The sequence below is a fragment of the Mastomys coucha genome, unplaced genomic scaffold (assembly GCF_008632895.1).
Source record: "Mastomys coucha isolate ucsf_1 unplaced genomic scaffold, UCSF_Mcou_1 pScaffold4, whole genome shotgun sequence".
Taxonomy (NCBI): Eukaryota; Metazoa; Chordata; class Mammalia; order Rodentia; family Muridae; genus Mastomys; species Mastomys coucha.
This window is the reverse complement of record NW_022196910.1, coordinates 16,026,438-16,049,690: the sequence shown is the minus strand read 5'-3', so window position 1 is coordinate 16,049,690 and position 23,253 is coordinate 16,026,438. Positions and strand designations below refer to the sequence as shown.

Here is a 23,253-nt window from a genome sequence, read left to right as displayed (position 1 = left end):
CCCCTTAGCATTTCAACGCGAACTCCAGAAGTACCAAAGATGGGGAAAGTAATACAGGACTGTTCAAAACAAAGAGAAAAAGAAAGGCCACCTTTCAAAGGGCTTCTCAGATCTGGAGCAAACCCTTGGTCCTGGAGTGCCTGGCTGAATGCCTTCGTGAGTGTTGTATGGGTGTCTTTGGCCCTGCTCCTGTGCTCTACTCAGTGCTAGTGTGTAAAACTGAGCTGAGGCCAGAAGTCCAAGAGGAAACCAGTGAGCCCCCGAGGCTGTTCTATTTGGCCAAGGATGTTCTTCCTGACCATTCACCTGCCCTGAAGGAAAATTGCCTTTGAGAACAAAGAAGTGCCCTGTTTGTCACAGGCTCCCAATAAACACTCTGTGTGTGTGTGTGTGTGTGTGTGTGTGTGTGTTTGGTCAATTTCCAGTGTTATTTCTCACGAGCCCAACCCTCACCCCCACCGCCACCCTCGGCAAATTTTGGTTTTTGAAACATGATCTCTTACTGGGTTTAGGGGCTCAATTAACCTAAGCTGGCTGGCCAGTATGCCCCAAGGGTTTCCTATCTCTGCCTCCCCAGCACAGGGATCATAAACTACTCACCTGTCTTTTTATGTGGGTACAGAGGACTGAACCTCATGATAACTCAGCCAGCTGATGCCAGCTGTCTCCCCAGCCCACAGTGAAGAGTTTTAACACCTCACATAGTATAAGCGAGAAAAGCTACAGGAGTGAAGTGTTCAGTTATTTCTGAGTGGTCTGTTTTCCTGAGCTGGGACAGCAGTCTACTGGAGACACTGCAAGTTCTCTTAAAAATGTCAGACTCACCTGACAGGGTGTAAAGCCACCTTGAGCAGCGTCACATCCTTCACACACACAGCCTGTCTCTTCTCCTTTCCTTTTCTTCCTTCTTAACATTCAGAAATGCAGTTTCCATTTTCATGCGGATGCCAGCTGAAGTATGGATATTTAAGTATAAAATTTCAGAAAATAGAGAGCGAATAGTTCTAGTGTTTCCTAAATTTCCATTTCAGAAGACTCCTGGGGTATTGCCTATTCCAGTGATTGGTTAATCTAACTCGGTCAACAGGATTTAGGATCTTTGGGGTCTTTGGAGTGTGTCTGGGAATGTTTCCAGAGGGGTTAACTGAAGAATGGATGTGGGTAAGCAGTGTTTCATGGGCGACTGGACAGAAAAGGGAATCAGTGAACACCAGCATATGTCTCACTGCTTCCTGACTGTGGGGCACAGTGTGGGCCAGTGTTCTCTAACCCTCCTGCCGCGCCTTTCCACCATGGTGGATTATATCACTACCTAAACCACGAGCCAGAATAAATCCTTCTCCTCTGAATCTTTGTCATACATTCTGCTACAACAAGAAAATTAACCACTATGGAAAATCAGCAGCAAGGAGTGAGGACATTTTTTAATGTACTTGATCATACGGTTCGCAGGCTTTTGAACTGCTTTATGGGAGGAATGTGGGAGAGTTTGGAGTTGTGGGCCAGAGAAGACCTGGAATGATGTAAACAGCGTATGAGGCTATTCTGGTAGGGGTTGGTAAGACCAAGAGAAACACAGTATAGGCCTGGCTCATGACGTTTCAGAGGGGGACAAAGATTCTTTTAGGACCAATCATGTAACTCTTTGGTAAACCATCTGACTGTATCTGCCAATGATCTAAAAGTTTGAGTGAAGCTAAAATCAAAAAGCAGTAGACTGAGTTGTTTGGTATAGCAAATTTAGAGATAACATGACATCCAGGCCGTGACGTGGTCACTGTGACCTGCTGACAGCAAAGTGGGTACAAAGAGTCGCTGCAGTCCTCACGGAGGCTTCTGACACTCTTCCGGAAGAAGACAACCCGTTTCCAAGACAACCGGCTTCCCTGAGGGCAAACCTTATCCCAGAAGCCTCCAACCTGTTCATTTGAAAAAGAGATCCTGAATTGAGAGAGTTGCTGTTTTTCACTCGGTCCACTCTAACCATCAGACTCATAAACATAAACTCATTCTCAGCTTTACATGTATACAATCTTAGATGTGCTGTATTGACTTTTTTTTTTTTTCAAAATACACGAAGTAAGTTCCTAGGTTTGTCCTGTTCAGACAAAAACATCACCCATGAGTTTCCTAGTGTTATCCAGAAGAGAACTCCTTTCCTGTTCTAGATACTTCCACAAGAGCTTCCTTCACCTGTAATAATGTGCTTAATTCTCAGGAGACAATGATTGTTTCTTTTCTTTCTTTGTCTCATGTTTGGTTATTGAGTCTCTGGGAAGTTAAGTAATTTCTCTAACTCTCTTCACCTTGGCACAGCAAGGGTCTGGGTGCACATAGAATCCAGAAGAAAGCCTGGGAGGGGGGTTCTCTTTTTTGAGGGGATTACTGCAAACTGTTTCTGGGTGGAATTAGCTAGAATGTCACTTGGTTCTCTTCATCTAGATATTTACCTCGTGGGTCATATATAGCAGATGTCACAAACCTAATGCCTGGAAGTCATGTTACATAATCTAGAGAGGAAACATGTCTTGAGGTCAATGTGATCTAGCACTTTGATTCAGAGGATGCAATGACTTTTGTCCAGAAAGCCCAGTGCCTGCAAGTCTAAATCACAAGTGAAGTTTGTCCAGTAAGCAGATGTGTAAGTGTTGCTCAGCATACGCCCTGTCTCCTTCCTATTCCTCACACACTGAAAGACTCAGGATTAGTATTGATCTCTTCTCACAGTTAATGTTAACATACACAGTTACCCACACTCTCCCTTACTTCCCTCCACATGACTTGAATTCTGATAAGCAGGGTATTTTGTAATATAGATTTAGCTTTATGATTAGGGGGCCTGATTGGGAAAGAACTCTGCCTTCTTGGGCTCCTGGAGTCTTTTCTCTATACTTTAGTCTCTGACATGTCTTCCTTCCAGCATGGAAGCTTCTGGGGCCTCCTGTTTGAGGATCCACTGCTGTACTCTGAACCTGCTTGGGACCATGCACAGCCAGTGACAGCAATCATCCAGTTACTCTACAACCCAGGGCGCTCGTTCTTAGGAAAGCCCTTCTCTACCTCAGTTCCTCCTTTTGTCTTCTTGTTTCTCCATCAGTAGGCTTTTAAAGAGCCTCATTCCAGGAGGCTCAGTGTGGCCTGCTATGGAAGGCCTTACAGGCATCGATAGCCTCCCCTATCCCTCTCTCTTAGCCCTTCCTGTGGATTGATGAGAAGTGGTATGCCCTCCTTAAGTCAAGTCATCTGAGCCATTGGGAACTCATTTTCTTCCTGGCTGACTGAAGCTCCACAGAGGAGTCCGTTCCTTCCGTCCAAGCCTGTGTACATACGTGACACTCTTGGGTTTCTCACTCTGCTGCCTTCTGACATGTATGGGATTTAAAGTGCCAGCTTCAGACACAGAAGAGGTTTGAGTGCTTAGAGTTCAACAGTCTGGTCTTCTCTCTAATGATTTTCCAGAACTTAAGTGGCACCTGAAGCTACTAGTCAATACTCATTGTTAAGGACAGCTGGCCGCCAAGAGAAGTCTTCTTTATGTTTTTTGTTTGTTTGTTTGTTTGTTTTCTGATCAAGCAGACTTTCTTCAGGATCCTTAACGTACCAGGATCTGGGTATTTGTGAGGTTTCTTTCTCCACGAAACTCAGATAACAGCTGATGTTTACTACCTTCTGTGTCTTTCTGTGTAAGAAAAAAATTTTCTTTTCTCTTGTTTTTAACCTAGATACATTGAATATTAAAATAACTTTTGGTCTATACTGGCTGATTAGTTCCATCACTTTTCTTTGCCAGCTCCTTCCAATAAACTAAAATGAAAAAATTAAACTGATTTTCTTCAAATTAAAAAAAAAAATCTTGTCAGGTGGTGGTGGCGGCGCATGTCTTTAATCCCAGCACTTGGGAGGCAGACGTAGGTGGATTTCTGAGTTTGAGGCCAGCCTGGTCTGCAGCGTGAGTTCCAGAACATAAAGTAAAACAAAAATCTTACAAATGAGAAGAATAGCAGTAGACCTCTCAAATTCTTGTATTAAAAGCACCACATGTCCCTTCTAGATTATCGTTTAGCTTATGAAAATAATCATCATTGCTAAACCATTGCTTATAAATGAAAGAAGGAAAATACCATTTTAAGAGAAACAAGTAGAGTATCATCATGACTCAATACCCTGTCCTTCATAACTGAGTCATGACAGTAATGCAGTGCTGCCTGTCACGTTACCATTGAAAGCATCTGATATGTGGTTTTAAAGATCTAGGAGAGGTTTGATGTGGAAAGCCTTTTGCCATTTGTTTCCGTTCATTTAAACTACAGATTTAAAAATGTTCATTGACAGGCTGGAGAGGTGGTGAAGAGCATGCGTTTCACTTCCAGAGGACTCAAGTTGGATTCCCAGCACCTAGGTCAGGTAGCTCACAGCCACCAGAACCTCCAGCTCCAGGAGATTAGATACCTCTGGCTTTCACAGACATCCAGACACATGTGCCACACCCTCACACAGACACACATACACATGACTAAAAATGAAAAGAACTAAGATACCAGTTGACTATTTAAAGAAACAAAAAACGGAATGACTCATATATTCTTTCCCTTGACTAAATTCAATCTTCATTGACTAGAGCTATGCTGTCGTAACTTACTGCTGCCAGCTGGGAAGTGGTTTAAAACCAAGAAAACTGCCCCATGAAGACAGAGTATTGTTACAAAGTCACAGATACCCTCGTTAGTATTTCTTAAATGTTTGTGTTCGAGATGCCAATAATCCTAAGAACATGAACCATACCGCAACTGGAAATCAAACCCCTGTAGAAGGTGTGCTTCAGAGTGGAGTATAGTGACCAGTATGGCATGTCCTTTGATTTCTTTCTAGGTGAAGAAAGCATAGGTGGAGAAAGAGGTGTGTTCTCAAAGGAGGGGACACAAGGGCTTTGCTGGATGTAGGGGAACGCTTAGCAAGGGAATAACTCAAGCCATAAACAACCCAGGCATTGGACTTTGTTGGGTGGGTTGGAGCAGGAAAGTGAAGTGAGGTATTTGAGATAGGGCTGTGCTGAAACTGAGTAGAGCCCTGGTCATTCCGTTTTGTTCAGAAGACTGACTGGGTGAGGGTAGGGGGTGAGGAGGTAGCTAGAGGAGCCTTGAGGGCATGAAGGACTTGCCCCAAGTCCTCCATGGGGCATAGCCACCTTTATGTTAACTTGGCAGTGTGCCTTGAGTGTATGCTCCATTAATCACTGTGCTGGGGGTGGCGGTAGGCAGTATAGCAGTGTGGCTGAAAGACAGGCCCAACATCGCTCAGCGCATTCACTCTGTTCAGACCAAACAATGAAATTGTGTGTATGTGAGAGAAAGAGACAGGATAAAGCGGGGAGACATTTGGAGTCCTAGTCTGGAGAACTTTGATTAGAAATGGAAACCCCACAGATGGAGTGGAAGTGTGGTGTGGCAGGAAACTACCACTTCCTCTCCCTGAGCCCTGCTGGCACGCCCCTCCCACAACTCTCTTTTTCTTTAATATACAAGTGAAAAGTAGGGCTTTAAGTGCCTGTGTGTCTTCCTGGCCAGGCAGTGGCTTCATTCATTTGTGTGCCCATAAAATCATTAGTGTCTTATTTCTGTGGAAGCCCAGAGAGCACTAAGATATTTTAGAATCAGAATCTAGTGAATAAATGTGGTGAAATTTCCCACTTGTATACAGGGCCTTTTCAGTGCTGGATCCTTCTATAGAATTTATTGCCAGAAGCCTGTCATGGGGTTTGGGGGTGGGGGCTGTAAATAATTAAAGAAAATCGAGGGTAGGTAACAAGAAAAATGGCATTGCCCGTCCTTTTAGACGTCTTAACGCACAACACGGGCAAGAGGGTCCTGATGAACAGAGCTGGTCTTTGTAAAACCTCCCAAGATCTTTTTAAATTCAGGAGGGTTTTTGTTTCTCATTTTTATGCATTTGGGATGGTTTCTCAGTTGTTCTCCTGCCCAGTTCAGGGTTTTGCTTCTATCCCTCGACACAGGTTGCTACTCTTTAAAAACACTTCTGTCATCCACTGCGTTTCTTTTAAGTAAAAGTGACTTAGAATCCTTTTAAATAAATAATTCTCAGTACAGCACAATCAAGGGCAGCCTGTGAGAACCCGGGCCAGTCAGGAATGTAGAGAGCCAGTCTTGAAAACAACCCTTAAAAATGTAAAAGCAGAATAATCAGCAGTGTGGTCGCTGCTGTCTGAATCTAATAGGAACACATTGTGAATTTTTTATATACTTTATCCAAAGCAAAGTTCTGTTTACTACTAGGAAGACTGAGGAATAGGTGTTTGGGTTGCTTTGCTATTTGTAGAATCACCATAAACCGTGCACAGGTTGATATTTAAAATGTATTTTTGCAGCTGGGTGGCGGTGGCACACGCCTTTAATCCTAGCACTTGGGAAGCAGAGGCAGGCGGATTTCAGAGTTCGAGGCCAGCCTGGTCTACAGAGTGAGTTCCAGGACAGCCAGGGATACACAGAGAAAACCCTGTCTCAAAACAAAACAAAACAAACAAAATGTATTTTTGCCACAAAAAAAAAAAAAAAAAAAAAAAAAAAAAAAAAAAAAAAAAAAAAAAAAAAAAAAAGGCAAACACACCATCAGTCCTAACACTTGGAAGGCATGGTCACTATGAGTTCAAAGCTAGCCTGGATATACACTGAGACCTTGTCTCAAAAAAAAAATCAGAGGTTAAAGGATTTGCCTAACCAAGATCATGTGGTCATTACTTGGTAGAGCCAGGAAATCAAACACACATCAAACTTTAACATCCTAGTTCTTTAACAATTTTGCTTTCTTCTTCTTCTGAGTGTACATTTCTAGGCTGGCTGCAAGTGACTTGAATTTTAAAATTTCCCCTTACAGCTCAAGAGAGCTTGCTTGGTTGTCAGCTGGTGGGCCTTTGAAAGGTCTCACTTCGTAAAGCATTAACCCATTGATGACTCATTTCTGAGGGAAGGATTGCAGAATGAGCCTAATTGGAAGGAGTAGCCAGTGGGAGTGTCCCCAAACACTTCCTCCTTATGCACCTCCTACTGGATCTGTGGTCAACTGCTTTGGTCTACCTCAAGCTCCCTGCTGGTGGTGCTCCCCCACCCCCACCCACAAGGCCAGAAATGGTGGAACCAAGCAACTTCGGACAGAAACCTCCGAAACCAATGGCCAACATAAACCCTGCTTTCCATTTATCTGAAAAGTGATGAGCACAACATAATCACTGTTCTCTTCTTCTGCCCTGTGTCTATGTGCCACTGTATGGAATGCATGGAATGTGTCTGTAATGTGTCTTTTTCTCTGGCTTTTACAATGCTTTTGTCACAGTGTTATTATTGCTCCTCTTCTTCCTCCTCCTCCTCCTCCTCCTCCTCCTCCTCCTCCTCCTCCTCCTCCTCCTCTTCTTCTCCTTCTCCTTCTCCTTCTCCTTCTCCTTCTCCTTCTCCTCCTTCTCCTTCTCCTTCTTCTTCTTCTTCTTCTTCTTCTTCTTCTTCTTCTTCTTCTTCTTCTTCTTAGTAGTAGTAGTAGTAGTAGTATTTGTCTTAGTAGAATGTGGGCACGTGCGTGCGTGTGCATGGACATGTGTGGGGGAATGAAATAGAATCTTGCAGTATTGCCGAGGCTAGCCTAGAGCTTGCAGTATTGCCGAGGCTAGCTTAGAACTTGCTATGAACCTTGAATTCATCACTCTCCTGTCTTACCATCTTCAATGCTTCTTGGTTGGTTTTAAAATTATTTATTCTGCTTGGACTTTGTTGATCTTCTCATATATGTAGGTTTATAAGTTTCATAATATGTGGAAATATTTCCATCATTGTTCGCCTTCTTTTTTATGACCCGCCTATCCCTCTTCTTTCTGAAGCACACACACGTGTATGTCTTTTTCTATTCCCCTAGGGGCAATCCTGTGCCAAGTCCGGGTACTTTTATTCTCTTGCTTGTGCAGCATTTTGGATAGTTTTCATCTAGTCTGCCTGCCATTTCACTGATCTTTCCTTGCATAATGTCTAATGTAAATTAATCACACCCAAGGTGTTTTACAGAGCAGATTCTACACTTTTCACTTCTAGAGTTTCTCTTTATATCTTTTCTTCCATTTTCTCTTTTGTAAATTTTCTCTACCTTCTTTAAAATATGGAGCGTACTTGTAATCACTTCCTTAATGTCTGGTCCTATTATTCTTACGTTCTTGAATTTCATTGTACTGATTGGTTTTACTACTCTGTGTCCCATTCTGCTACTTTGTGTGACTGCTAATTTTCGGTTGGGTCCCTTGTGGATTTTTACCCCCTCAGGTGTGCTCTATATTGGTAGCAGTTAAGTTGTGGAGAATTAATTGGATCCTCTAAACCAGTGGTCCTCAGCCTTCCTAATGCTGTGACCCTTTAATGCAGTTCTTCATATTGTGGTGACCCCCAGCCATAAAATTATTTTCCTTGCTACCCCATAACTGTAATTTTGCTACTGTTATGAAACAAAATGTAAATATCTGCCCTAGGTGACCCCTGTGAAAGGGTCATTTGACTCCTAAGGGAGTCTTAATCATAGGTTGAGAATTGCTGTTTTAAAGACTGTCTTTTAGGTGTTGTTAGAGATGTCTAGAAAATCCCTGGTCTAGGGCTAATTTTGATGACTCCAGGGTAGTATACTTCTAAGAACTATTCTGTGTCCCACACATCACAAGGTCTTTCTGAAGTGCTTGATGGGAACATGACTTCGCCCCAGCTCTGTGTGAGATCTGAGAGGTGCTTGACCTCCACTTCCTGGGACTCCTTTCCCTGGTCCTGGTTAAATAGTCTTGTCTCATTGAGGCACAGGTCACTTCTTAGCCAGAGACTCAGAGGCAGCCTTTTCCAGCCTGAGGTCCCCTCAGCACAGCTGCCTCCTGGCTTCTTTGCTGCACAGATTCTGGCTTCCTCCATTTTCTCAACACAGATGAAAGGCTCCGTCTACGTCTCCATTCCTGTGTTGTGGCATGGAAATGACAGTCAGCTGGAGCAGCCAAAGGATTTGCCTGTTTCTTTCTCTCAGATCTCAGGTTGCTTGCCATGGTGGGAGAGTAAAGCCAGTCTCCGATCTCAATCATGAGCAGGCACAGGCAGGTCTGCTGTTTGCCTTGAAAGTCTTACAGCAACAACTTCTGAAAAATGTCATACAAGTGCCATTGATGAGTACAGGAATATTAGAGAATCTAGAGCAGAGTCTGAAGCTGCTTAACACTTACCATTATGTTTTCATACAGAAGCTAGCTTGTCACTTATTCTTGTCGGTCATTTTTCTTTGTAGGCACCATACTGGACATACCTTTTATGTGCCCTGGGACTCTTTATCTACCAGTCACTGGATGCCATTGATGGGAAACAAGCCAGAAGGACAAACTCTTGCTCTCCTTTAGGGGAACTGTTTGATCATGGCTGTGACTCTCTTTCCACAGGTAAATTAATGAAGTTTTGCCTTTCCTCTTTGGTTTCTCAATGACAAATCTGAGCTATTTGAGTTGTCAGTGTTTTGCATAGATAGATATTTGGGGCAGTTTTGCCCAGCATGTTTTAACAGTATGTTCAAAAATTCCTTTTGTGCTAAAATAATCTTGTGAGCTTTCCAGCCCGCTCCCTCATATAATGTCTCCAACTCCCCTTGGGTCAGACAGCTAAAACCCTAATGTTTCTTAGTATACATGGGCAATAGCACAGTGTTAATTATAGAGCGCAGAAGTAATTATAGAGAGTGGATCTTTGTCCCTCTTCAACTTCTTAAGGTTAAAAAGACAAACTTTCTTGATAGGCAATGAGCTGGGCTGTCTAGGCAAAGAGCATAAAGACAGGGTATCCTCAGAGTGGCTACTACAACCGCAGAGCTTCACACTAAACCTGGCTAGGATCAAAATGACCCCTCAGTACCCTTTGCTTAAGCGTAATTCTCTGTATCAGTAGTCTTGCAAAATTGCCTGTTTCTGTCATCTGATGCCATGCCACATCCTGAAAAGTACAAATAAAGACAGGAAAGATAAAAATCACAGTCCATTCCTGGATTCCCTCCCTCCCTCTTCTTGAGCATTTTAACTCAGAAACAATTGTCCCCTTCATAAAGTCTGCCTATAAATGAACTATCCAGATCTCAGAAACACACCTTCCTAACTCAAGCAGTCTGACCCAACCTTATGGTTGAGTGCATTTTACTGTTTGTTTTCAGACAGTTGAAACTAGAGCTCTCTAACTGCTAGGCAACTGGTCTACCACTGAGGTCTACTAGGTCTTCTGACCTAGTGAGACCCTGGGTCTTACTAAGTTGTCCATCCATCTGTAAATCTGTATAAACAAACAAACAAAACTTGAATTTTGCATTATAAAAATAATTCACCATTTTTTTAAGTGTTTTGTATTTAATGCCAGAATTTAAGTCCCTTAAAACCGTATTTCTAAACAGGTTAACTCGATACTTGGTTTTATGTCTTAACTGTTCCTAAACTTGGTTTTTCAGTATTTATGTCCATCGGCGCTTCAATTGCTATTCGCCTAGGAACACATCCTGACTGGTTGTTTTTCTGCTCTTTTGTTGGGATGTTCATGTTTTATTGTGCTCACTGGCAGACTTACGTCTCAGGAGTGTTGAGATTTGGAAGGTAAGCATGTTTTCTTTCTTTCTTTCTTTCTTTTTTTAGATTTATTTATTTATTTTATGTATGTGAGAACATACATGGTTGCTATCTTCAGACACACCAGAAGAGGGCATCGGATCCCGTTACAGTTGGTTGTGAGCCACCATGTGGTTGCTGGGAATTGAATTCAGGACCTCTGGAAGAGCAGTCAGTGCTCTTAATCACTAAGCCATCTCTCCAGCCCCCAAGCATATTTCTTAAGTTCTACATTTTATGATGCAACCCAAATTCATTTTTAAAATCTATAATGGCATCTGCTCATATTATGAAGACAAAGCTGTGTTTAGTAACTAAAATTCTTATAATTTATCAGACTAGCCATGAGTGCCACACCTATAACTGTTCTGGTATCCTGCATGTCATAGCTATATTATTTGACAATAGTATTTTCTTCTAGCATCTATAGTTATATTATTTGACAATATATTTTTCTTCCAATCTTCTCTGACTTAAAAGTTCATATAAGGATAGTTGGGATAGAAGATAAAATAATTTTTATTTTATTTATTGTACCAAACTATAAAAAGAAGAATTTACAGTACCTAAACACTATTGGGCTCATAAAATAATGTGATGTAGAATCTAAGAATTTTTTTTATTGTTGTTGAAGAATTTTAAATACAAAAACAAAACAAACTTTAGATAGGGTTATGTATATAGCCCCGACTGGCCTGGAATTCATTATGTACACAAGGTTGGCCTCACACTCGTAGAGATCCAATTGCCTCTGCTAAGTGCTGGGATTAAAGGCATGTGCCACCATGTGTAGCTAAAAATGTTTTTTTGGTTTTTTTTGGTTGTTTTTGTTTTTGTCAAATTATCATATACCCTAAAAGAGGGGGACCCCCTTGACAATAGTCACAAACAACAGCTGATCCAAAGACTCAGCTGTGGGAGACAGGTGAACTAACATGAGAATGCCCTATAGAGCTACACACTGCTTGGTACATATGCCTTGGGTACCTCCTCCTTAGATATCTTTTTGCTAGCACATAAATAGATACTGGGCTGTCTGTTCAGGATTTGTATGTATTTATACATGCACACACCTGTACCTAATATGCCCTTAAATGACATGGACATAGGACAAAGTTCAATATAAGTTTCATTAAAAACTTAGGGTGAAGCTCATTTCTCTCTCATTTTTTTTAAAGAGTTATTTATCTTATGTATATGAGTACACCATAGCTGTCTTCAGACACACCAGAAGAGGGCATCAGATCCCATTACAGATAGATTGTTGTACCATGCAGTTGCTGGAATTGAACTCAGGACCTCTGAAAGAGCAGCCAGTGCTTTTAACCAGTGAACCATCTCTCCAGCCCAGCTCATTTCTCATTTTTCATATATGTTTTTTACTTTTATCTAAAGAAGGTTCATCCCTTGATAATTACCCCCTTTTCTGCTGCTTTTAGTTGCTAGTTAAAATCCATGCTAGTTGTAGATAGGTCCCGTATAATTCTGACTGACTGTTACTGAAAATACTGCAACACAGATATTGAGTTGTAGTGTTGTAAGTAAGAGTATCGACTTTGAGGTAGTCAGCTGCTCTAGGGTAGTCAATTGTTCCAATACAGATATTGAGAAATCATTTTAATTCCCCGCTCCCCACCCAAAGAAAAAATCCAAACAAAAACCACCTCTAAATAATTTAAAGCTCATATAACATACAGGTTATACATATAACATATAGCATATAACATACAGCAGATGTTAACACTCCTCCCTTTCTCTTTTGCAAGGTGTCATACATAACATTAGTGTGTTTACTTTGACCAGTTCTCAGAAAGGCTGGAAGTTTGTGTTTGCTTGCCATTGATGGTGCAAATACTGGATGTTTTTCATGTTTTTGTTTGTGTGTTAAGAGTAAGTCCACTTTATGCCTTTAACTGTGCCCCAAATAACTCAGTCAAGAAGTTTTCTTCCATATCTTTTAAAAAACCTAATCCCTACATTTACTATATTTGCTAAGAAATTATTATTCCTCTCATATCTAAAAACAGGTATCAAAGCAAAGATGTAAAGAAGGTAGACAGAAAAATGTGAAATTCAAGGGAAAACATGTAGATTGGAGATATGAATTTATCATATAAGATGATAGTCTTAAAGACAGAGGTAAAATTACTGAGAGGATATAAAGTTGCAGATGAAATTCTGGAACCAGTATTTTAGGAGCATGAAGACTTGCTCTAGAACAGGACTGCTTAGGCTATTTCTACTCATGATCCCTTTATTCCTGAGAAATGACTATCTGTAATATGGTATATAAGCTTGTAAAATAGATAAAAACATTTAGTGATTACAATCATAATTAATCTTATTTTAAAACAAAACCACAAATATGCATGGTTTATTAAAGACGTAAGCAATGGGGTTGGAGAGGTGTCTCCAACCTGGGTTCCATTCCTACATGGTGCTTCATTGCTATCCGTAACTCAAGTTCTAGGAATCTAACACCTTTCCCCCTCTGTGGGTTCCAGCCATGCACACAGACACACACGCTGGCAACACACCCATGCATAAAGTAAAGCAATAAAGACAAGAGCAGATTTGCATTCTAATGAGTTAGATGTGCTTATTTATTTTTAACTAAAGAGTAAATCTTGGAGGACATAGAGCATCTTCAACATTTTCAGAGTCAATCATTTGTTTGGTTTTATAATTAGCAGTGATGATTCATATAAATATATAATACAAAATGTCAGAAGTATGTTTAGGGCTCTTATACAAATGACTGGTGTGGTGGTTTGAATAAGAATATCCTCCACTGACTCTTAGAGTGGAATGGTTGGTCATTCTAGAGTGGCCTTGTTGGAGTAGGTGGGGGGGTGTTGGAGGAAGTGTGTCATTGGGGCTGAGCTTTGGGGTTTCAAAAGCTCAAGCCAAGCCCAGTGTCTTTCTTTCTCTTGCTGTTGTCTGCTGATCCAGATGTAGAACTCTCAGCTCCCTCTCCAGCACCATGTCTGCCTGCATGCCACCATGCTTCCCGCCATGATGATAATGGACTAAACCTCTGAACTTTAAATCAGCTCCAATGAAATGTTTTCCTTTATAAGAGTTGCTGAAGCATGGTGTCTCTTCACAGCAATAGAACATTGACTAAGACAACAGAAAATTCTTTCATAGTCCTAAATCAAGCTTCATCTAATGCCCTATTGAGAAACTCAAGCTGGCAACTCAAACTCAAAAAGAGATGTTTAAAGTCATACATTCTAATATAGTGGTTATTCATTTGATACTTACATACTAAGGAATGATTAGAGCAAACTATTGTCTGTTTTTCATAATTAAACTACGTGTTTCTTTACAAACAGAAAACTTTGTATGAACAATAAAAGCAATGCAATTATAATGTACAACAGTCTTGACTTTGAAGCAAGGCATTTCAGGCAGTGTTGGCTAGCACCACGTGCCATGTATACTGCCAAGTGTGCATGTTGTGTGTTCAGAACAAAGGCTTTAGGGAAGTCTCAGGAGGAAGCCTGGGAGAGCACAGCAGATACTCTAGAATCCTCACGAGTTGACTGTGAATCATTTGTAATGTTCTCAGAAACTTTATACTATTGCTGATTCTTTTGGCAGTCCATTGGTATCTTTACTGATCAATCAAAAACCAGCTGGGGACAAGGACCTTTAGTATTTTGAAACTGTCCTGCAGTTTCACGAACTTGGGTTCTCTCACGGGAAGGACCAAAGGATCTGAAACATAGAGTTCCGAGATGCAAGAGAAAACACAAAGCCAAGTTGTGTCCCAATCAAGGCTTCAACTTTTATTAGAATATCCAGAATATATATAAGGTACACGAGAAACCGAAACCGAATCTCTACTTTACATGATATTTGCATAACAAACACTGCAGAAGAGGTCAGGCACCAAAGTCCCCAGCAACTCTGGTCTCCAGGCAGTAGGAGTGGTCACATCTCAGTGTGAATTTCCAAGCAGCTGCTCCGAGGAAGAACTGACAGTCTGCAGAGAGCTTTTGTCTTAGCTCCCCAGGTGGTAGCCTCCAAGCGAAGACTGCCAGAGTCAGCTGGCTGAGCTGAAGAGGGGAGGTAACAGTATTTGGACACACAGGTTCCTGATTGAATCAAAGCATTAGAACCAATCTCTAACAGACACCTAGCAAGATAAAAGTCACAATAGAACATAGATTCAGAATTTAGCAAAGTAGTTCAAAAAGGAGAGAATGACTCTCATCTTAAACATTATAAGCAGGTTATGCAAGATAATCACTGAAATTGCACCATTGAGTAATTGAAAGTTATTTGGGGATGTGGCTGAGTGGTCGAACACTTGCTTATCATGTGTAAGGACCTGGATGCAGTGCCCTGCACATACACACACACACACACACACACACACACACACACACACACACAGCTATTTGTTTAAACAATTTTAGTAGAATAATGGAACTAATGGCTAGACTATAGTAAATTAAGTGGCACATATGAATTGAGGAAGAGATTATCGATGTAGATGGATTTTTCAGTGCGCCAACTTCTAGATCAGAACAGAAGAGTTTTACAGTTTCTGAGGAGCATAAGTTAGGGGGACTCATGTTGCTTGATTACTGCCTTTGAGAGAAATTTAAACATGTGTGTATTTAAAGCAACAAAATATCTGTAGAAACCAAAGAGTTATGGCATTGGTAACTTAATAAGGAAAGCTGTTAAAATTCTCTCTACCTCATTCATGAAATTAACTTAAATGTTTAAGAACTTGCCTTAGGTGAGTCTGGAGAGATGGTTCAGCAGTTAAGAGCACTGGCTGCTCTTCCAAAGGGCTCATGTTTGGTTTCTAGCACCCACTTGGCAGTTCATGACCATTTGTAATTCTAGTTCCAAAGGCTGTGACACCCTTTTCTGGCCTTCGTGGGTACCAGACAAACATGTGGTGCATATTACATACATGAAGGCAAACACCCATACAGGTAGGAAGATAAATATATACATACATACAACTGTAAAGATGGCTCAGTGGGTGCAGGTGTTTGCTGCCAAGCCTAAAGACCTGGGTTTGACTCCTGGGGCATACATAGTAGACAGAACCAACTTTCTCAAGTTGTTCTTTGATCTCCGTGGCACACATATACAAGCACACACACATACACACACTCACTAAATAAATGTATTAAAAGTGTAATAAAAAAGTGAACACTGCCAGGCAGTGGTGGTGCATGCCTTTAATCCCAGCACTTGGAAGGCAGAGGCAGGCGGATTTCTGAGTTTGAGGCCAGCCTGGTCTACAGAGTGAGTTTCAGGACAGCCAGGGCCACACAGAGAAACCCTGTCTTGAAAAACAGACAGACAAACAAACAAACAAAAAAAAACAAAAACCAACCAGCCAACCAAACAAAAAGTGACTGCTGATCACCAAGAAGAAAAGAAGGAGGAGGAAGAAGAAAAGAAAGAATAAGTGTTTGCCTTAGGGCTGGGGGAGTGGCTCAATGGGTAAAGTGCTTGCTGCACAATCACAGGACTTGAGTTCAAATCCCCAGGTACCACATAAAGCCAAGTGCAGCAGCAGATATCTATAATCACAGTGCTTCCATGGCAAGATGGGAGGTGAAGACAGGAGAGTTCACAGAAATGTGCAGGTTGACTAGCTTGGCATATACACAGCAAATGACAAGGACACTAATTTCAAACAAAACACAAAGTGAAGCCCAATGCCTAAGGTCTTCCTGTGATCTCCACATGAACCTGCATTCACATACTGTACATACCAATAATAATAATCAACAGCAACAATAATAATTTGCCTAAGGCATATGATTACTTATTTATTATTATGAGTGTTTTGTGATTTTTTTTTTTAAAGAATAGCACATAATTCTTTTGAGAAATTTAAATCACACAAATACATCAAGTAGAAAATAAATGTCTGGATATACACCAAGATACCTTGGTGTCCCCTCTAAGGAGAGTGGAAGGAGACAATGAGGGGAGGGATTTGTGAGGGTGGGACTGGAAAGAGAGGAAGAAGGTGGGTGTGATTGGAATATAAGTGAATTTTTAAAATCCTCAAAAAAGTCTTGTTTCTATAGTTTGAGTAACTTATTGCAATCTGTACATGCTATACAGTAATTTTTCTCTGCCTATACTGATCTTCACCTGTGTGAGAACAAATGTTCTTTTCCACCCAACATAGTAAGCTGATACAGAATTCAGTGAGAGGTATAAATGCGTAAAGGTGAAAAACCAAGCAGGTCTGTATGGTTTGTTTGCATCTGTGTCAAAGAGCATATGATAACTTACCTTCATGTTCAAGAACTTCGTTTATAAACACTCGCTGCTCTTTGCTCTTCCTCTGTAGGGTGGATGTAACTGAGATCCAAGTAGCTCTAGTGATCGTCTTTATGTTGTCTACATTTGGAGGAGCAACAATGTGGGACTATATGGTAAACCTAAATATTTAAATTTATATTTAAATGCTTATTATGTGCATAGGAAGATACTAGATTGTTGCCTGTCTTTAGAAATCCTTGGAGTTATATTTAACATTCATTTTCTTTTGTAAGCTTTTTCTTTCATTTAATAATATTAATATTCTGTATGCTATCTTTATATGACATTTACTTCTGTAATGAATGCTTTATTGCATAGAAGAAAGTCTCCCTATTTTCCTAATACAAAAGAGGAAAAAATGTGCTAAAATTACAAATATTTTGGGCTGGAGCAATGGCTTAGCGGTTAAGAGCACTGACTGCTCTTCTGAAGGTCCGGAGTTCAAATCCCAGCAACCACATAGTGGCTCACAACCATCCATAATGAGATCTGACACCCTCTTCTGATATGTCTGAAGACAGCTATAGGGTACTTACATATAGTAATAAATAAATCTTTAAAAAAATTACAAATATTTTTAATAGAACACATAGGCATACAGTTTTTTAGAAATCAAACCTTACTTTAAAATAATGAAAAATTTCCCTGTGGCACTTATCTGTTTCAGAGTCTCAGTTACTTTTCATACCCATAAGGTTAGAAACAGGCTTTTCGCATACTCTCAAGTAGTCCTACGTTCTCAAAGGCATTCCCACTCCTTTCCCTATGAACAATAGAATCCAGGATATTCTATCACTGACCTGAATTTACTGGCTGCTGAGTGTGGACCAAGAAGCAGTTGGCAGTTCTAGTCATTAAGTCAGATGCACTTGTCTTCAACTTGCAATTGAATCTTAAACTTGTTTCATTTAGGGGTTTTGGCAATAACATATGGGGAAAAAATATCACACTATGATACTTAGTTATCTACATTTAGTGTTATCCTCTAGTTTGCATAAATTTGGACATCATTTCTCAAAGTCTATTTTCAAAGTCTAACAGCTTATAGCATCCAGCAACTCATTATTACTGTTTTTAAATCCTTTGCTGCCTTTGGAAGTTGTCTTGAACAACAGTTGATCAACAGGTAAATATGTTTCTAGAGGTTTAACCTTGGGCCTTAACTCCACAGTCTTTTTGCATGCACACATATGGTATTCATCATATATACAGGGCAGACCATGGAATCTATCTGCCTTTTCTGTGGTGCTGCCTTTTAGGAGCTGTGCTTTCTCATGTCTAAGTCAGATAAAGGTTTGGGAAATTAACTGTTTGATTATAATCCTATAAACGAACTGAACTGATTTGGTGGATTCATTTTTCAGTTAGTAAAGCAGTCTCAGAAAAGTTCCTGTTCATATTGCAGAGGCTCAGGTTTGGTTTTGTGGAAAGGAGTAGCCTGTTGTACACAATCCTGTCATGTTTCTTTCTGTTTAATGGGAAGAGAAATTCTATTCTATTAATGGTTTGCTTGTTTCCTCTACCCACAAAGATACCTATTCTAGAAATAAAACTGAAGATCGTTCCAGTTCTTGGAGTTGTAGGTGGATTAATATTTTCCTGTTCAAATTATTTCCATGTGATCCTCCATGGTGGTGTTGGCAAGAATGGATCTACCATTGCAGTAAGACAATACTTTTGTCACCTTTCAATAGTAATACGTAATAAATTTTCTCTATATAAGAAGATAGTCTAATGCCCTAAAACTCAAGAATAGAGAAAGAAAGCAATTATCTTGAAGAGTTTGTGTGACAGGTAACACAAAAGCATTTTAGAAAACAGTTTAGACTTAACACATTCTTCTTTTGGTGCTTTATAACTGCACATAGTTACAGTAAGCATTCCTGTGCTGTCTGTTTTCTTTCGTTTTGTGCCTGGACCAAACCAGCAGCATGGAGAGTAGAGCATTAGTTCTGGATTGATTCCCAAGGTCAAAGGTTTCATAGATGGGATAATTTATGATTTATACATTTTATTGAAATTTTTACTGAAATATACTTTCAGGAACTAACCTGATGATTTGGGATTAAAATTTTAACCTCATTCTTAAGTACATCACCCATCTGTGTTCTATTTTGCTTATGCTATCATAATTTGTAGATTTATTCAATTTGTTTTTAAAAGTCAGGACTTTTAAGTCAAAAGAAGACAACTAATGACACTTTTGATATCTACATGGTTAAAGTCTCTTATCTTCAGGATAGTTGGTCATAAGACAGTAGCTCTTACTCGGTGATGTTAGGTTTGCAAGGCTGTTAGAATGGCTTGTAAGAATGACTTTACATTTTCTTTGGTTCTATGCCTCTAAAGGTCTGTCCTTAAGGGTTTATTGACTTAAAACAAGGTTTAATTAATTTTAGTTTTATTTCTTTGTTTGCTTGTTTGTTTGGGAGAGACAGGGTCTCTCTCAGTAGATCTGAGAGCCCTGAATCTTGCTGTGTAGACTAGGCCAGCCTCAAACTTACTATACCCAAGATTTAATTACTAAAAGTAATAAACAGAAGATAGAGTGTTTTTAGTCACAAGAATTCTCATTTTCCCAAATAACCTGTAAACTGGCTCTTAAGACAGTTTCAAAAGACTTCCATAATTAAAGTCTCAGATTTTTAAGGTATCATTTATAATTCAAAAGCAAATTATAAGACACCAAATGATAAAATTAATTTAGATATGCAGGTTCTTATCTACTTGTAAACTGTCTTTGAGATTTTTTTCTGCTGACCTTAGTATAATACTGTGCCTTAGGGACTTGGGAATAGATAATGCTTGAGCATGGGTAATAAAATAGAGCAACAAACAGGGACAGAATAAGTTCCAATAAAGAAAATTAGGTTTAGTAAGATTCAATATCCATGTAAATATTTTACCAAGAAATAATTATTAAATGTTTAAAATATAAATTAAGTGAAACTTAAGCTAGGAAGTAATTTCTAACTGACAAAGGTGAGTTTTCAACTAGAAAATTGACAAACTAGGATCTCATTATATAGCTCAAGCTGGCCTCACATTCCCATGCCTGACCCTCCCAAACACTGGGACTGGTGCAGATGTTTAAAATTGAATTAAAGAGAAGAGCATAATATATAAAACATGCAAAGTAATATTACCTGATATTATTACTTAGAACAAGGTTTAGAAATTTTTTTGAGGCAGCGTCTCTTTGTATTGTTCTGGCTATAATTTATAGTTAATTCTAGTTTAAAACATAAAAACTTTAAAGAATTAGGTTGTTTTAATGAACACATTGGTGGTTATGGAGTCAGTAAGTCTCAATGCTAAGGGGATTTCAACATTTTGTTTAGGATAAGAATTGATTTACATTGAATAAAGTTTAGTGACCTAGAGTATATAAGTTTATATGTAGAAAGAAACCAGGGTTAAATTGAGCCCTTCCTAATTAATGATTCTCATATTTTGTAGTTAACAAGTTTTATTTTGACAACTTTACAAAAATTCTTTGACAGACCTAAATATTAATGGCCTTTGACTTAGAAAAAGTTGATATAGCAAATCTAATTGTCAATTTTGTTCATTGTTAGAGCATGTATCAATATCTGTTGTGCCGTATCATTTTCTGTATAACCCAAAGATTCTGAGAAAGTTTGAATTAGGCCATATACTAGCTATATTCTTTATTCTCTAGTTGTTTGCACAAAATAGATGTTCAAAGCCAGGCTTGTTGGCACATGCTTAAAATACCAGCATTTGATAGGTGGTGGCAGGAGGATCAAGGTTGAGTGACAATGAATTTGAGGCCAATTTGGCACACATGAGACTCTGTCTCAAAAAAAAAAAAAGTTTGCAATATTCTCTCTCCTGCCTACTCTCCTAGAGAGCGGGTACTGTTAAACGTTCTTGGACTGTATAAATCTTGCTACCTGTAGCCTGAGAATAGCCTCTCCTTCCCCAGGATATAGAAAGCAAAGGGTCACTGGTCAGTGGATAACTCTGAAAAAATAGTCCCTTTTGATTGAAGCCCTCTTCCTCTCCTCCACAAGAGTATCTTGTTGGCTGAAAGACCTTGCTTCCTGTAGCCACCAAGTGTCTCATTGCTGGGGTTGGTGTTTCATACCCAGAAATAATCATAGATTCTCAGCCCCTGTAATAACCCACCAGACCAGCAGCTATTACACAAAGAACACTTGAAAAAATGTATTTTATATGAATTGAACATTCAGTGTATCTGCTGCTCTGTGTAAAAAATGGCAGTTTAGAGAGTATGAAATACCTAAATTGTCTTCAAGAGTCTTGTAATCCAGATCTTCAATACTGTATTACAACAACTTTCAAGTAGCTGCTTAGCATGCAGCAGTGGCACTCCTGTATCCAAGAATGGGTTTGACTTACCACAAAAGGGTACAGTCCAGCTACCAAGGCTTGAAATAGTTTAAGAATTCTTGACCTTCTGTCTCATTTACACCTGCTAGAAAGAAGTCTCTATTTGACAGGTTGCTTTAGTGATTAATCTCTTGGATCTGTCCCATCACTATCCTCGCCCTCTTCCAAACTCCTATGGTCATGACCATGGCCTCGTGTGATTATGGTTTGTCCTGGAGTTGATTGCGTCCTCTACTTTACAAAGATCATATTCCAAAAAATCATGGTCTTGTCTGTACTAAAATTAAGATTAAAATGCCCAAGAAATGAAAATGAAAGCACATTCTGATAATTTACTGGGGCTTTTCAACTTGTGTGTGTGTGTGTGTGTGTGTGTGTGTATGAGAGAGAGAGAGAGAGAGAAATATTATAGTATGTCATTATATATCATTTTTCTGTATTCACAGGTCTTAAACATTTACTATCAGTCATATTTTATATTATCTTTTGATGACAAGTCATAATTGTTTTCCTTTTATCTCTCAGGGCACTAGTGTCTTGTCACCTGGACTCCACATAGGATTAATCATTATATTGGCAATAATGATCTATAAAAAGTCTGCAACAAATGTGTTTGAAAAACACCCTTGCCTTTATACTTTAATGTTTGGATGTGTCTTTGCTAAAGTTGCACAAAAATTGGTGGTAAGAAATTCTTTATTAAGATTCATGATATATAAATATTATAGTCTTAAACTACAAATCTGGGGACAATTTCTTATAAAATATTGGTTTTCCTTTATGATGTCAGCAGCATAACAAATAGCTGTTTGTGCTCCAGGTAAAACTGTGAGTTAATAGTGTATTCAACTCCTTTTTCAATAATAGTCAATTGTAATTTTCTGTTATCAAGGCACTTAAAGATTAGAACTTTTAATAAGCTGACCTTTCATGAATGAGATTTATATTAATTATTCCTTTATCAAATATGAAGTGGAATTATCTTAATAGTGAATTAATGTCTTGTGCCCTAAAAAATTAGAGCAAAAATATTTAAAACAATAGTGAAATTATTTTATTTGCTTTTTTATAGATAGCTCACATGACGAAAAGTGAACTATATCTTCAAGACACTGTCTTTTTTGGGCCAGGTCTTTTATTTTTAGACCAATACTTTAATAATTTTATAGATGAATATGTTATTCTATGGATAGCAATGGTAAGTACTTTCTCACTTTTACTTTATATATAATATATATAAATATTTGTAGTAATAAGATCTATCTTTATGGTTGGTACTAAGTTTTATGGTGGTTAAGATAATTTTACTATATTTTCCCTATCTATGGCTCATATATCTCCCTCACTAGCTTTTATCAAATTGCTAGTAATATATGTGGATGTTTAGAGTCTGCAACAAATCTTTTGCTAATTTACATTAACCATCTTGTTGCTAGAGTTAGGTATTTTAAAAATCTGTTCTCTGTTCTGTGTATAAGCACTGGGATTTAATGTCCCTTCAAATAGGTTACACATTAAACTTCCTGGAGTAAATTAATAGGTACTGTAAATTGATATTCCATTTAGTCTTCTATTATTCCCGGTAGTGATTTTTTTTAAATTCTTTCTCGTGAATAATGGATGTTTTAAAGAAATATTCTGAAAATTTTTTTGATAACTAATTTCTTTTAATTTACTATCTATTTTTATGGCTCCAAAACAACCTAAATTAATCAAATTTGTGGATATAAAACAATCAAAATGGGAAATTACTCAAGATATCTTGAAAACTTGGTATAAGGATTTTTAAAAAGGAACTTTTTTTTTTTGCCGGGCAGTGGTGGCGTATGCCTTTAATCCCAGGAACTTGGGAGGCAGAGGCAGGCGAATTTCTGAGTTCGAGGCCAGCCTGGTCTACAGAGTGAGTTCCA

General features: G+C 39.1%; 1 protein-coding gene across 2 annotated transcripts in view; it reads left to right on the top strand.

Moving 5' to 3' along the window:
* The window catches only part of Chpt1 (choline phosphotransferase 1), a 32,741-nt gene that overhangs the window by 5,492 nt on the left and 3,996 nt on the right, over positions 1–23,253 (top strand). For both annotated transcript variants that reach the window (XR_004112951.1, XM_031350253.1), the window contains exons 2-7: positions 9,304–9,451; positions 10,498–10,639; positions 16,995–17,079; positions 18,498–18,629; positions 21,869–22,027; positions 22,416–22,541. Coding sequence is in view for 1 of the 2 variants with exons in the window: in XM_031350253.1 (XP_031206113.1) it covers positions 9,304–9,451; positions 10,498–10,639; positions 16,995–17,079; positions 18,498–18,629; positions 21,869–22,027; positions 22,416–22,541 (792 nt within the window). In the remaining variant the exon portion in view is untranslated. The remainder of the gene's footprint in view (positions 1–9,303; positions 9,452–10,497; positions 10,640–16,994; positions 17,080–18,497; positions 18,630–21,868; positions 22,028–22,415; positions 22,542–23,253) is intronic.